This window comes from Balaenoptera ricei, chromosome 8 (genome assembly GCF_028023285.1).
Source record: "Balaenoptera ricei isolate mBalRic1 chromosome 8, mBalRic1.hap2, whole genome shotgun sequence".
Lineage (NCBI taxonomy): Eukaryota > Metazoa > Chordata > Mammalia > Artiodactyla > Balaenopteridae > Balaenoptera > Balaenoptera ricei.
In genome coordinates, this window is record NC_082646.1 from 22,681,633 (window position 1) to 22,696,886 (window position 15,254).

General features: G+C 47.4%; 1 protein-coding gene across 3 annotated transcripts in view; it reads right to left on the bottom strand.

Moving 5' to 3' along the window:
* The window catches only part of PPP2R1B (protein phosphatase 2 scaffold subunit Abeta), a 35,957-nt gene that overhangs the window by 4,134 nt on the left and 16,569 nt on the right, over window positions 1–15,254 (bottom strand). For 2 of the 3 annotated variants that reach the window (XM_059930418.1, XM_059930417.1), the window contains 4 exons: window positions 11,479–11,633; window positions 10,969–11,111; window positions 10,472–10,563; window positions 7,679–10,059 (listed from right to left, as the gene is read on the bottom strand). In XM_059930418.1, the coding sequence (XP_059786401.1) occupies window positions 10,043–10,059; window positions 10,472–10,563; window positions 10,969–11,111; window positions 11,479–11,633 (407 nt within the window). In that variant the 3' untranslated portion in view covers window positions 7,679–10,042. Of the gene's footprint in view, window positions 1–6,044; window positions 6,167–7,678; window positions 10,060–10,471; window positions 10,564–10,968; window positions 11,112–11,478; window positions 11,634–15,254 lie in introns of those variants that run through there. The other variant, XM_059930419.1, reaches the window with a different exon arrangement.

Genomic DNA, 15,254 nt, shown 5'->3' on the forward strand with positions numbered 1-15,254 from the left:
TTTTAGTGCCAGACCCTGAGTGAAAGGGCACTATGAAGTCCTACTTTCTGGGGACTTCCCTGGCGGTCCAGTGCTTAAGACTCCACGCCTCCACTGCAGGGGGCACAGTTTCCATCCTTGGTCGGGGAACTAAGATCCCGCAGGCCGAGTGGTGCGGCCAAAAAAAAAAAAAAAAAAAAATCCTACTTTCTGGCAGCAAGTTTAGGCTTTGGTTTCACTCAGACCATTCCAGTTGAGTCCGTGCTGTAGAGCTGAGACAGCGTCCAAACTGAGGGATCATCCACGGGCCCTGGTGGGAGTGGAAGGCCTGGGGGAGACGGCCAAGGGCGGGAAGAGCGCGGAGCCCTCCCCACCGACTTGCCCTGCTGCCTCGCACCGCTTGCCTCAGGCGCTCAGTCCTGCCCCGAACGGCTGTCGTCTCTGTTTGCAACCGAGAATTCAGTAACACTGCGTTTCAATTGCTTTTTCCTTTTTTTAAAGGAAAACACTATTATTTCAGTAACGAAGTTTTACGAACTTTCCCCTTTCCCACCAAGTTTCTCCATCATTTGGATTTTGTGTTGCCAAAAGCAAACCCCCATGTCCAGGGGACAGGCAAAAATCACAGACCTGCCTGCGGAGACTGGCCAGAACTTTAGCCGCCAGTCAAGCCCTTGACCTTCACGTTGTGCAGAACATCTTTCGGTCTGTGGCCTTCGTGAGCCAAAGGCTCAAGGGCGACCTGAGCTCCAGATCCAGGGCCTCTGCCCAGCTGGGCTGGGGTCTAGAGCTTGTCAGCTGTGCCCACACCTCCAAGGGGATGCCGTGTCTGCAGTCACCAGAGCCCACCTCCATCGCCACCAGTCAGGGCCCCACCCAAGGTTCTGTTGTTGGACGTCTGCTCCTTTCCACCCCACTAGTTCTTAAGTTGAGGTTTCACAGATCCCTTCGACATGCTGATGAAAGCTTTGGATCCTCTTCCTAGGAAACATACGTACACAGACATACAACTTTAGACAGATCATTTCAGGGGAGGAGTTGGTTCCTGGACCCCCTAAGGCCCATTCACGGGGTTAGAGGGATTTCTAACCCCTGACTCAGAGCACAGGCAACTCGGTCTGCAACCCCTCGCGCTTCAGAGTTACCGTTCTGGTAGGGCCTCCCTGCTGAGCGCTCCCATCCCTCCCTGGGTGGATCCGGGTAGGGAGAGAGGCCCCTGCTCTGCCTGCAGCCCCAGGGCACCATGGGAGGAAGTTCTGGGCTTTGTGCACTAAATCCTGGGTGCCACATAGCTACAAAATAAATGTCACCTGCACAGGGTACAGCCGCTCTGCCCTTCTCATTTTGGCCCCAGTGATGTCACTTCAAATAAATGATAAGGCAGTACACCTGAAACTAACACAACATTGTAAATCAACTATACGCCAATAAAAATTCTTTAAATTTTAAAAAACAAAAGAAATGACAAGGTGGAGGAGCTCTGGAGGGATGGAATATTGCCCATGGCTCATACTTTACAGTGTCCCCTTGGGAGACAGATGTGGGCCTTGACTGAAGTGAAGGGGTTGGACACTCACCTCAGACACTAGCCATCACTGGCAAATCACTGAGGCCAAACCCAGAAGCCAGGTCAGGCCGAGTGCGGAGCTTGCTCTGTGCCTCCAGCCACTCGACTAAGGAGCCTTCCTGCTATAGATGTCCCAGTCCGCTGGTGCAGCTGAATTCCTCCGGACCCATAGCTGCAAATACCCCTAGGGAGCATTGATAGCTGCCTTTGTATAAATTTCTAAGGGACTTTCCCAAGCGCATTGACTCAGAGCTGGTGTGAAGCCCAGGTGAAGCAGCTGCAGGGCTGAGCCACCAGGTGAGGAACCCGGATGTGGGGGGAGAGGACACTGCCCGTGGGCGGTGGACTTCCCCTGCAGCTGAGCCCCCAAGAGCTGGCTGGGCAGAGAGCTCAGAAAATCTGGGCCCAGAAGACAGAGGTATCGGGGATCTGGCCTCTCGGAGGGAGAAGCCGTCGCTCTCCCTGTCAGGCAGGCTTTGAGAGCTTCTGACTCCATCTCTCTCTTCACTCCCTGAATGGGGCCTGAGATACCAAAAGGGGGCCTGACTGGGGACCCTGACCCTCAGGAGTGAGTGCGTCACCACCACGCCAGGGCCACCCACAGAGCTGGGGGGTGGAACACAAATGAACTGCGGGAAAGGCCAAGGCCTTTCCTAGGAGTGCGCCACGCTGCGGGACCCCGAGTTCCCAGCGAGTTCCCAGCCGAAACGCCTCCAGCCTGGGGCCCACTAGAACTGCCCTCTGGTCACTAGAGAAGCCCAGATGTTTAGCAGGGTCCCTGTGCCAGCCGAGAGAGGGCCAAAGGGCAGGTAGGCAGTTGGAGCAGGCCCCGGGGACGAAAGGGCTGGGCAAGGAGGGCCTGGCCAGGAGCAGGTTTGGGAGAACAGAGCTTAGCTTCCCCGGCCCACCCCCTGGAGCAGCCACTCTGGCCAGAAAGGCCCTCCAGGTAGGGTGGAGCCTACCCATTCTCTGCCAGGGACAGCCCGGGAGGCAGCAGGGAACCTCTGGCTGAGTCCTCGGCCCCTGGCACCACTCCCAGCCCTGCCGCTAACCTGGGCAAATCATTGCAAAGGCCCGTTATCCCAGCGGTAACTTGGGAACGTAGACTAGCTGAGTTAACCACAGCTTTACTGCAAGGTTCGGACGCAGCCTGGCCCAGCACGGCCTCCAACAAGAAAGCACTCAGAAGACCCCCACCTCCCTTTAATGGCTTGTCACAGTATCGCACCTCTCCCTGTCTTCTCATTTAACTCTTGAGCATCCCAACACTGGACACAGAAAATGGTTGCTTGGTGCCTACAACATCCCGTCACAGACTTAAGGGTGGCTGCCCTATTCTGAGCACCTGCTCCAGGTTAAGAACCAAGAACTTTGCCCAGGATCTCTTCGTTTTCAATGATGAGTTCTGGGCAGCACCAGCCATGGGTACCACAGATGAAGGAACATCCATGAGAATCCATGTCCCACCTAGGAGGCCTTTTTCATCCATCGCCCAAATTCTAAGGCCAAGCTCCTGGAGAGAGAAGGGCTGGAGGGCCTGGGTATCTTTCTCTGCAGAGACAGCTGCTTGGTCCCCAGCGCCCAGAGAGGAGAAGGCGCCAAGAGAAGGCAGGGCGTGCGGACACTGCTCCACTGGCCCCGGGAGCGCTCCGCGCCGACCTCCCCGGCACTGATCCTTGTGATCAGTCCTCAGCTGGATTGGACGCAGGCCTCCTGTAGTCTTTCTGGGCTTAAGAGAACTAATCCTGCAACCCTGAGGTTGGCCCTTCCTTAAGGAGCTCTTAGCCTTTAGGCGCCCACAGCCAAGCTCCTTAGAACTGCCCTGGAGACCCTCAGGCAGCCCTATGCTCCCCTGACCTGCCCTCAGGAGAGAAAGGACAGGACAGCAGCCCCTCCGCCCCCAGGAAGCTGGCTCCGAAGGGAGCCGAGACTCCTGAGCTGCTGGACAGTCCCCCACCTCGGGCTGGCAGGTCTGCTGGTTCACCAGTAGGTGCTGGTTTAGAACACAGAGGAGAGCCAGGTGCCAGAAGTCAGAGGCCAGAGATCCTAGGGGCCCAAATGACTGAGTTTGGGGAAAATAAGGAAAACTGGAAAAACCAGAAGTAGAACCAAGGGTAGAAGGAGCGCAGAAGGTGCAATCTCAGTGGAGACTGGGGGGCACGGGGGCCGGGCTCCGGCCAGTGTCTGTGCGGGACAGGCCGTCAGGACAGAGAGAAGAGGAAGAGGAGGGCAGATGTGGCACGTCGGTGCCTGCAAGCATTATTTATGATGCGTCCCTCGATTTGAGCCTCCGAACCCGGGCTCGGCCTGCAGCCTGACTGTCCCTCGCAGCTGCTCCTTCCTGCAATAACAAGACTGACATCACTGTTGTCAGGGAAATGGTGTTTTGATTAAAATCATGTGACAGCTACTTCGTGATTCAATAAACAAATCCTCTGTTAACCCTCGCCTGACAGAGGCCCGTCAGCAGCCCCGTCGTCAGAGAGCAGCCCTCGGACCGTCCAGGAGGGCAGTCCCGCCCGGCTAGGAGGGAAGACCACCGTCCGCCGCCAGGAAGGAGCTGCCGAGCTGACCCGGGGTGGGCAGGGCGCGCGAGGCAGCCGCGATGCTCCCCTGCACGAGGCGGGGGCCGCAGGCGACATCCAGAGCACAGGCTGCTCCGCAGACACCAAGGGCCAGTCTGGGAGGAGCCAAGTAGACACCCTTCGCCAAAGGAACTGGCTCTCACCCCGTGGGGTCATTCCCTCTTGGACCAAGGGGCAGGCCAGAGCCCTGGGAGGTCGAACGGCTCCCGCGGGGCCCAGAGGCCAGTGGACATTGGAGGCAGTTCCCAGGGCTCTCGGGACCCTCTGACCCCGTCGGGGCAGACGGGCGAATTTGCTATGGGCCACAGACAGTGAGTGAGTGAGGGGTTAAGAACAATTTCTGGTTTGCAGTTGGATGACTTCCTGGATCACTCACTTGGCTGCTGGCCCCTGACACGCAGGGCTCTGCCTGGCAACAGCCAACTCCCTTTCCATCTCACCCTGGAGTCCTTTTCCTTAAGTGAAACAAACGCGGGGGAGGCTCCCTGAGTCACGGGGCAGGGGATTTTTCTGGGTTAAGTGATCTGCAGCCTCAGAGGCTTAGCAGTGCCTTGCCTCCGTTGCTAGAAAAGACGCCCAAGTAGACACGACAGGGTTGGGGGGAAGTTTCTCGACCAGCTGAGAAACAGAGCTGCCAGCACCTACCACACTGCTGCGAGGATTCAGTGAGATTTTTGCCAGGTGCCTGACAAGATGCCTGCACAGCTACCGAGGCTCGAGGCTCGAGGAACAGCAGCTAATACTGTTTCCCCAGCTTGTGGCCATCAGGGGCCGCCTACAGACCTGGCAAGTCTGCCACAGAGGGGTCGCCTCAACTATTCCACTTGCAGATCAAAGGCAAACCGTGCATTTAATGGCATGGCCAGTTGACCCTGAGTGTGTAGGAAAACATAGCTCCTTTCTTCCCAAGGAAGTCTGTGGCTTAGGTCTAAAAATTTGTGACTATTATGCCCACTCTTTCGGCCACGGTGTCTTCTGTGAGGCCACGTTCAGTGAAACAGGTAAGGACGAAAGGGCCCAGGGCTGCCGAGGCTGCGAGCAGCACAGCCACGCCGGCACTTCCTCCCGCGGGGCCGCCGCCGCGGGAACAGCCGGGAGCTGCCGGCCCGGCGAGAACCGTGCACGGCGCGGCCGGAAGGGGAGCACGTTCTAAGATGAAAGACTGCAGTTCAGGGCCTGGACAATAGCACAAGGTTCGCATGGCCCCCGTTCACAGAAAATGAGGGAAAAGCCATAAAGATTTATAAGACAAACTTTTTGATGTTAGAAGCTTCACCAAGCAAACCCACTGGCGTGGGTCCGAAAATACCAGCATCTTCCAAATAAACTAAGTGCAGCCTGACATCAGCACACGGCAGCCAGACCCTCTGTGCTGCGCTTCTGAACGTATCTGTAGGTCATAAATCACCCTCCTAACAAACAGCCCCAGGGCAGTGGCCCGCACCAACTTTGCTGAACTTGAACTTTGGCATACCTCCTCCAGAGGGGCGTCAAGTGGGGCTTGTAAAACATTCGGACTCTTACCCAGTAAAATTGACAGAAGTGGTTTTTTCCTTGAATGGAAGTGACCACCTGAGAGGAATTGTAGCAAATGAGAACTGTCTACTCTGTGAGGTGAGTGGGAATAGCAACTCTTCAGCAAACCTCCTCTGTCCTCTGCATGGGGGCAGAGCCACATGAGTGACAGAGCGCTGGCAAGCCCACCCCACCCCTCAGAAAGCACTCCCAGAAGGAGGGACAAGAAACAGGGCAACAGGCTTTACAAATACACTCCCGTGGCCCTAAAAACGTGACCGTCCCCTCAGGGAGCGAGGTAAAGATCTGGGTGCCCTGCCTCGCTGGCTGCCCTCCGCCCACACCTCAGCCCAAAAAACCAAGGAAGGACTCAGGCCAGGAGTGTCTGCAGCACTTACCTTCCCAGTGTCCTCTCCAGGCCCTCTGGGTCTCAGGAAGTGGTTCTTGTCAGCCCCAGGGGCGCTGGGCTCTTCACTGTCCTTCACAGGAAAATCTAGCTTCCTCAGCCTTTGGGCCACCACTAGACATACAGACAGCAGACTGTCACCGTCCCAACCAGGCCACGTCCCCCTAAGCCCACCTGCGATGCCTCAGGGGTTCCAGCCCTGCAATGGGGAAGCACATGGGTCTCTGTGCAGAGAGAGCTGGTTCACCCCCGGACCTGACTGAAGGTGCCTTTTCCTCGAGAGCCATGCAAAGTGCTACCCCACAGGGCCGCTGGTACCAGCTGGGTGCTCCCCCAGGTCTGGGTCACTGACAGCCTACAGAGCCCCAGCCAGACAGAAAAGACCTGACTCCTTTCAGAACTGACGACATCAGTTTAAGACAACAACTCTGAATAAAGAAATGACTTGGCTTCTCTACCCAATGAGTAATTAAACTCTCTTCATCCTCCAGATTTCCATCTCAACTGAACATTATATAATTTCCTGGAAACAGCAGGCTCGTGGAGGCAAACGGGGAATAGTGAGACTATTCTAGGTACAAAAAAAAAGACTGGAGACATGTGAGTGAACAGGAAAGAGGAGCAAGGAACTGGATGGGAACAGGAATATGAGAGAATCAGAGAGAAACAATTACATAACATCAGACCACAATCGCTTCATTGTTAAACCGAGGAGAACAAGGTGACAGCTCTTTCTCCCTCCGCAGTTTATATCCGGGCAGTGCAGAAAGGAGGCTTTAAGACAAGAATGCCAGGAGGAAAAAAAAAAAAGTGTCAGAGGAATTTAAGTGAAAGGCAAGAAACAAGCACCCAACTTGTTTGGCCACCCTGCCCTGCCATCCCCGGGGGGTTGGGACCAATGTGATGTCTACAGGAAAGATTTTTAACTCCATAACAACACAGCGATTAATAAAATTGCAACAAGCCAGCATTACCACAGCCTAACCATTGGGTCAGGAATGACACATCTGATTCCCCTGGAGGTCCATGCAAGTATCTTGGATGCTTGGATAAGACAGCTCAAAGGTCAGGCTGCTGTCTCTGTTGAGGCAAGACAAGCTGTCCAGCAAAGACCCCCAGGGCCTAGGATCACAGTGGCCAAGCTGTGATATTTCTGTGAGCTGAGGGCTATTATTTCAACAAAGTCTCGTTAGAAACCATACGTTAACCTGTTTCTTCTTATGAAACAGAATGCACTTCGGGTTCCTATCTTCATGGCAGCACAGACAGACAAAAAAGATCTGGTCTCTTAAGCCTGTGAGGGCTAAACCCCATAAATATTGTAGAAAGAAACACTAAGGTGAATTCCACTACTGATGAGACTCTCATTGACATATGTTGTATATATGTCTCTGCTTCACTTTCCTAGTCAATCGGACAACTGCTGTAAACTGCCTAGGATGGATAAGTATGGCAGTGCTTAGTCCAGGCATTGTACAATCCAAGTGGAACGGGGACTGGAGAAGGGCCACAAAAAGCTTGTTTCTTAAAAGCAGTGAAATTCCTTCCTTGTGTCAACAGGGTAATGAGAAGCACTCGGGTACCTTGCATGACTTGTTCCACACACAAAACACACCAGAGCACAGGTTTTAGAAATTAACTGAACATATTTTTATTGAGCACCTACTATGTACACCAGACACTGACCTAGGTGCTGGTGCTACAAATACAGCAGAGGACAAAAGAGACAAAAATCCCAGCCCTTACAGAGCTCCTGGAGCTTACATTCCAGTGAAATCAAGACAAGAAAACTAATCCATGGAGAAGATGACAAAGTTATGAGCCAAAGAACAATTCTTCTGAGGAGTAACAAAAGGGATTCCCTATTGTTTAAGTCAGAAAGAAACAATGAAGTCCCTTTGGGGTCACCCAAAAAGACAGGGCCCTGCTGAGCTCCCTGACCCAGCCTGAGAAAGCAAGGGCTTGCTGTCTACCCTTTACCACAGTTTTAGGGTAGAGGTCAATGCACAGAGCTCCCCAGGGGGTCCACTAGGCCATTTAAAAGTCTATCCCAAAACCAATGGCATTTCCAACCAGAGGAAAGCAATGGTTGTGCAAATTTGTTTCAATCAAGACAACAGTCTCTCAAATATGAAATTCAATGAAGACAAACAAAACCTGCAGATAATAAAAAACCAAAAAGAACCATGAAACTAAAATTGTTTACAGCATAGTAGTTTAAGATATTAAAATGAGAATGTAGAAAAGATTATTGCCTAGCAAAGTATTTAACCCTTAGCCCAAAAGTAATAAAATAGAAACATACTATAAACTAGCTTGGCAGTTTTAAATGCAGGCAGGTAATTCTGATTTTAAATGTTCTGTTTTTCTAAGGTAAGACAAACTTGCAAGTATCTGGTCAAACTTGGTTTTATGAAATGGTTTAACGTACAAAGTTTTCTAGGAGTCTTTGGACCTTCACAAAACAGCACAGGGCTCGCTGGGTTTAAGAGACTGTGAATGAAAGAAACAGTCTGAAAACCAAAATGGAAACAAGCAAACTACATAGTGAGATGCGCTGAGAGAAAAATAAGCTACAATAAAACCTCATTAATTAAAAATGCATTAGGGACACACTGAGTTTGACTAGGTGAAAAATGTTCATAAATTTTAAAGAAAAAATATTTAAATTATCCATTAAATACATATGTATATATATCAGAGATAAAGAGTAAATTGAATGCATCTAAATAAAGGTGTGGCCTCATAAAGATCCTCACGGAAGGCATTTTAATATAATTGAGAAGAGTGATTAGTAACTAGCATATCAAGTGGTAAAAGGGTGCTTTTTAAGGAGCGTTAAAATTGTTTAAGTAGTTCAGACCCAACAGGCTTCCTCACGTACTATTAATTTGCTTCAGCAAACCCTTCAGCTTAACTCATTATCTTCTCAATTCCAGGAGAAACTAATGAGGTTTTACTGTAAAAGCAGAAAAACAAACATTTCAAATGATAAGATTCCAGCATCACCTACACCAAAAAATTAGTAATGAAACTTCAGTTTGGAAAGCTACTACTGTACAATGTAGCAAGGACCGAATGCTCACACAGCCGGAAGGAGAACCAGGTAAAGAGCAGGAAATCCTCACAGTGGATTACACCAGTGGTTCCTTTACTCATTAGAAATACAACTGCAATCTTACAGTCAAACCGTAGAACCACTGCTTATTAGGAGGCACTAAATTTTAAGTTTCTCAGCGGGGAGAAAGAAGAGTATTTTTGAATGCAGTCACAGTGGGGAGCTGTGGAAAATGAGTTCGGTTTCAACATGACACATTAGCAGCAAGATGCATCTGCACTTCAGGTTTCTGAATGTCATGATTACAGTCAAAATCGAGCAAAGAAAAACCAAAACAACCAATACATGAACCCTGAGCTTCCACATTCCCCTTTCAGGAGAGACACTGAGGCAGACCATCATTATCCAGGAAAATATGGCTCTCACTACAGTTAAATCTCAATGTGTCTCCCAAGTGGAGTGCTTATCAAATAAGTTATTCTAAACCATGTATATTTAACTTTGGAACGATGGAGACACACAGATACATATAAACATCAAAAGAATCACTCTGTTCCACATCTGGGTCCAAACCTGTCCAGGCTTGGTGGAATATTAAGTGGCCGGGGCCTGATTAAACAATGAGGATGCAGGAGATCAGATGGTGCTAAATAAATCAATAGGAGACAGCCAAGAAATGACTGTGCAGGTGTCAGGAATTGGTCACAAACAATAAGAAAAGTTAAAATATAATTATCCCAACAAGGAAGACAAGTAAAAAACAATCTTTAGAAAGAATCGAGTCACTGAAATTTGATTTCTTGTTAGTTGTTGTCATTTGCTCAGATGAGGTCTTGAAGGTTTTCCATTTTTTCTCTCCACCCAGTTCAAGAACACATGGACCAGAAATCTGTGATAAGAATTTAGTAAAGTCTTTCCCCTCCTGTTCCTCGTTATGCCAAGGCAAGCACTAGAAAATTCCAAACAAAATCAAGTTAGTGGTACAGAAAGTTCATGAACTATCTATGCGAACATTAAGCACAACAAAAATGATCCAAAAGCATAAGACTATGTGTGAGCTTCTCACTGTGGTCAGTTTCTTTACTCTGTCAGGCTAATCAAAAGTTAAACTTTAAAAACTAATTAAAATCCAAACAAAAAACTGTTCTTACCAGTAAGAAGCATATCCCTACCCAGCCCTAGACATGGAATTGGGAAAATGGCCAGCTCAGTGGTGGGCCAAGAAGGTTCTACCCAAAGAGAAGACGCGCATTCCAGGAGCTTACCACCTCCCAGGTCCAGATGCTCATCGCCTGGCCCACTTAACACCACTCATACCCCGTTAGCCGAAGCAAAAGCTGGAAGGCAGGAAACAGACATACCACTTATAGCTTCCTGCGCAAAGTACTTGACGTCCACGTCTTCATCTTGGCCTAGCTTCTGTAGCACCGGCTTAACTTCCTCCTGCAAAGCACTAAAATGCAACGGTATCATCTGTGAGAGGCAGTCTTCTGAGCCAGAGAAATGCTTTATGGTGTGTGTGTGTATATATATGTTTGCTCTATGGTAATTTTTAAAGTTTAAAATAAAAAAAAAAAAATCTTAGAACACCTATAATATAAACTTGACAAGTATTAAGTAATTTCTCAGGTTCTCTGCAGAATTAGCTTCGAACAATGATCTACATATGTACACAGCTTAAATATTAAAGTCAGAGTAGACACACTCAAAACTGGTTGTTAAATTACTTTCTTATTTTCTTTAACCAATCCCACATCCTAGGTGAAGTGAAAATCACCGAATTTAATTTTAGCTATTTCTGCCTATATGGGGTGAAATTTTAAAAGTATTTAAAAAAAGAATAATACTAAAATCTTACTCAGTATCTAGAATTGGTCCAATTTTCTGTAGCGATTTGGCCACATTGAATCGGACGTTTGCTACTTGGTCTCTTGCCATTTTCAATACAACAGGCAGCATCTGCTTAGTGGTTATTTCCTGACCACAGGCTTCAGACAGTGCCTAGAAAAAGAAATAAGACAGCACATTAAAAACACTTTTATTTTTCTAAATATCCCCAAATCTAAAGAGACAATATTTAATAAGAAAGTAACTGGCCAACAGGAAAATGTTTCTAGTGTGAGTGTGTGAATGAAGGATACAAGGTAGCAAAGAATCCCAGAATTAGACCAGAATTCACAACTGACTTGACTACAGATTTTAACACAAATTGAAAAGTTGACATTTTTCTCTCATCTCCTAACTGTCCAAATTAATCAGTATAAGAAATATAGTCCAAATAGAAGGCAACATATTCAGAATTCATAATACAGTACTGAACAACTGGTTTAACATCTGAGCTTAGCAGTAACAGCTATGTAGTACTTACATTAATGCAGAATAGAGTGGTCATTCTGTGCAGGTAATTAGGATCATTTGCCATTACTAACACTTTGGGAACGATGGTATTTTGGGCCCACTCTTTACCAAACTTCTGAACTAGTTTCATGAGGTTGTTGGTGGCAGCTTCACGGATGGCATACACTGCAGAAGACGTGAAGAACATACTGTCGTGCTGCTCACATCATGAGCATAACCTAGTTTACTTCTACTTACATCATCATCAAAGGTGGACCAAAAATAAAACTCAGTAAACACTCCAAGTTAGTGAGACTGCAATGGCAAGCGTGCTCAGCCATGACTCCTAGCGTGCCGGTTTGGTCTTATTACAGTTTCAAAATGTATAGAATGTCCAAGGAAAAGGGAGGTAAGGAGCTCATTATACACATCGTTAACTAATTAGCAAATATGAGTGCCAACTATGTGCTATGTGTTACAGAAAGAATGCATAAGATACTGCCCTCAAAGATCACACTTTAGCAGAAAAATGAAAGCTAATGCATTCCAAGAAGTCATGTGATCTAAGACTGATTATAATGAAGCATGAAATTGTACACTAAAGACCCTGAGGGCTGTAGGAGTTGAGAGGACAGAGAACAGGGAGATCTGGGAAGGCTTCGGGAAAGAGAGGCCTTGCACTGGGCCTTAAAGATTAGGGAGGATTTGTGTAAATGGAGAGAAGAGGGGAGGAATTCCTGGAAAGGCCAAAAAAATTTACCCAGTGCACAAGGGAAAAAACTGGAATCTGGAGACTGTAAGGTTGAACAGTTAGGGTGGAGCCAGAACACAGAGCATCATGAAAGCTAAATTTAGACTTTGTAAGAAAACCAACGATGGGTTTTTAAAGCAAAGTTGTGACCCTATGACCAATGTGGTATTTTAGCATGATTATTCCAGCAGCAGCAAGAACAGCTGAGAGAATGATAGAGAGGAGGTTATTTAGAGGCCTCTGTTGTCATCTGTACAACAGCAAATAAACACTGAAGACTGACTTGCCTCTTTTTCCCTTAAAAATGTTTGTTGAGACAACATGTCAAATGTCTTCTATGAATATATGTGCCTGCTTTAACCTCATAATTCCCTACGAGGTCATTTAGCAAAGACGTCATAAATCTAGATAATAAAGGCCTGAGCTACGATCTTCTCAACAACTAGTTGCTACATACAGCACTCAGCAAAGACTGGTGTGGCAATGCTTCATTTTACGTGTCCGATACGACTCAAAATTTGGGCTTGGATAACAAATCTAGAGCGGTGGGCACTGACTCCTTATTCTACTTCTCTCTCCAGATGGGCCCAACCCTCCTGGGTGATTGACCGCTGTGGCTTGATAGCTATCCAAGCCACAGCTCTGATCCTGGACGATTTCTACAAGGCTTTCGGACAGGAAATACCCAGCTCTTCCCAGTCCATAGATCCTTTTAGGCAATGCCACTGATGAGAACAGGCAAGACAGCTTAGCCAAGGAACTATATAATTTATTACCAACATGCAACCTGACCAAAGCCTGTGGGAGCAGCAACCTGCCAGGAATATCTAGAAGCATTCGCTAAGGAGCAGCTCAAGTGAACTGTTCTGCCCCTAACACAAATTCCCTCCCTTCACACTCACACTCTTTGTCTTGGGCACACCATCCCCCCGCCACCAACCTCTTCCCATCTGTGTCTTCTCCTCTCATTGTTTTTTTTATTTGCTTGAGATTTTTCTCATCCTAATGCCATTACCACAGGGAAGGGATCTCACTGCCAGAGTAACCAGAGACAGAGCGCTCGGCCTTGACCCAGACCTTAACTGCACTCAACTCTACTTGGCCAGATGCCTACTATGCTCTTGGCTTCTCTCAATTTTGCTGTGAAAAGAATGCAAACCATTCCACGGTTCTGCCTCTCCTCTCTGCTTGTTTTGTCTCTCTCCCTCCCTCTTCTTCCCTCTCCCCTCAAGGTCTGGCTGACTTGCAACGTTCCTCTGAATTTCTAACACACTCTATATGCTCACTAACTTTGGTACTTTTCCCTTCCTCCTATAAAAAATAAATTCCTCTTCTAAATTCCTCCCTCTCGTCAATACTATCCACTCAACCGTGGGAAGAGAAGTGATGCTTTCTTCCTTATAGTTCTCTGGATCTTTCATAATATCCTTTTAGTAGTTTAATAAGCAGAAAAAAGTTTCCAAAAATTTAATTGATCATTGATCACTACATGGCAGTTATCTAAAATGTGAAAACAAAACCCCATGTGATTAAGTATAGAACAGTTTCAGAGCTGACATTTCATTGGTTCAAAGAATTTCATTGGTTCAAAGTTGCAATGCCCACTTAAGTTTGCTGCTGCAGAAAAAGATACAAGGGTCTCTGTTGCTCCCAAATTGGAAAACAAAAATCAGAGAAAAGAGGAAGTATTAATTAACCTGCATTGACAGAACAATCCTACGTGGAAAAGGAAAAGGTGTCAGGAATTTAATTCTTCGCGGAACAGGAGGATTTTAAAAGTTCCTCAGAATACATCTAGAATACTAACTTTCAAAGAAAGTATGGACTGATCTTCTGGGACTCACTAACATTAAATATTTATCAGAAATAATATAGACACTTTATTTCTAAAAAGAGAAGACTGCCTTTCCTATGATTTGCCAAACCTCAGTTTCATTTAAGAAGAAAAAAAATTAAGCCATAAAAAGGCAACTTTAGAGGACAAGAAAAATAGAAATAAAATCTTCACAATCTAGTCTGAAAACAATGAAATTATCTACATATATACGCCTTTATGAGATCTGCACATTTTTTTCACACCCCTCCTCTTCACTTCCTTAACCATATGATCTCCCATATGATCCAACTATGCCCTCAGCAAAACCACCTACATGTACAAGCAGACACAACATCCCCACTCCTCCCGAAGAGTCACCCATAAGCACCCACAGAGGTACGTTCAGTACATAAAGTATATATAAGAAGCTGTGGAACTGAAGCAGGATACCCATCTTATCCACCAAGATATGGAACCAAAGCTCACAGGACATTGTAAGTCCTCAGGGCCCTCATCTGAACAGATCTCAGACCACACCGAAGCTGCCAGGTCTAGACATGGGGCTGGCACTGGACCTCACTGGTACAGAGGGAACCCCTCCTACCCATTGCTGCCCAGCAGACAAGAGGAGATACCCAGACCTGAGACCTGGTCAAAAAGTCAACCGCTAACAAGTTAACCTGAAGTGGCTTTATATAAAACATGAATTGCCTTGTATATTTTGATAAGCAGCAGTTCCAGCTTTTATTTGTAACACAGTATGTGGCACGAGAGGAAAAAGATTCTGTGACTGTTGAAATGAATTATGCTATGAATGCAAAGAAAAGATAAAATACTAAAAAAAATCTATTTTCTAAATGCTGTCCTATCTGACCCTGCCCTGAGCTCTCAGCTCTCCCTCTCTTAGTATCATGGCAGCAGCAGCAGCCAGGGTACAGGAAGTAAGCATGCCTTTCACGCAACCAGAAATCTGGGACCTCTCTATCCTAGGCCACAGCTGACGTCTTCCACTCCTAGACACCTTTATTGCACCACTGTATGCCTCCTTCTCTATGTCACCTCAAAGAAGACAAGTAGCCATTTCTCCCCCCAGGCCTTTCTTCTGATTCCAATCCCTGTCCGACCCAGTCTACAGTGGCTGAAGACACGAAGATGGCATGGCCGAGCAGAAGACCCTGAGATAAGAAAGGAATGAATATACGTATAAAAGAGACAGTCTGAAAATAATGTAATAGAATGA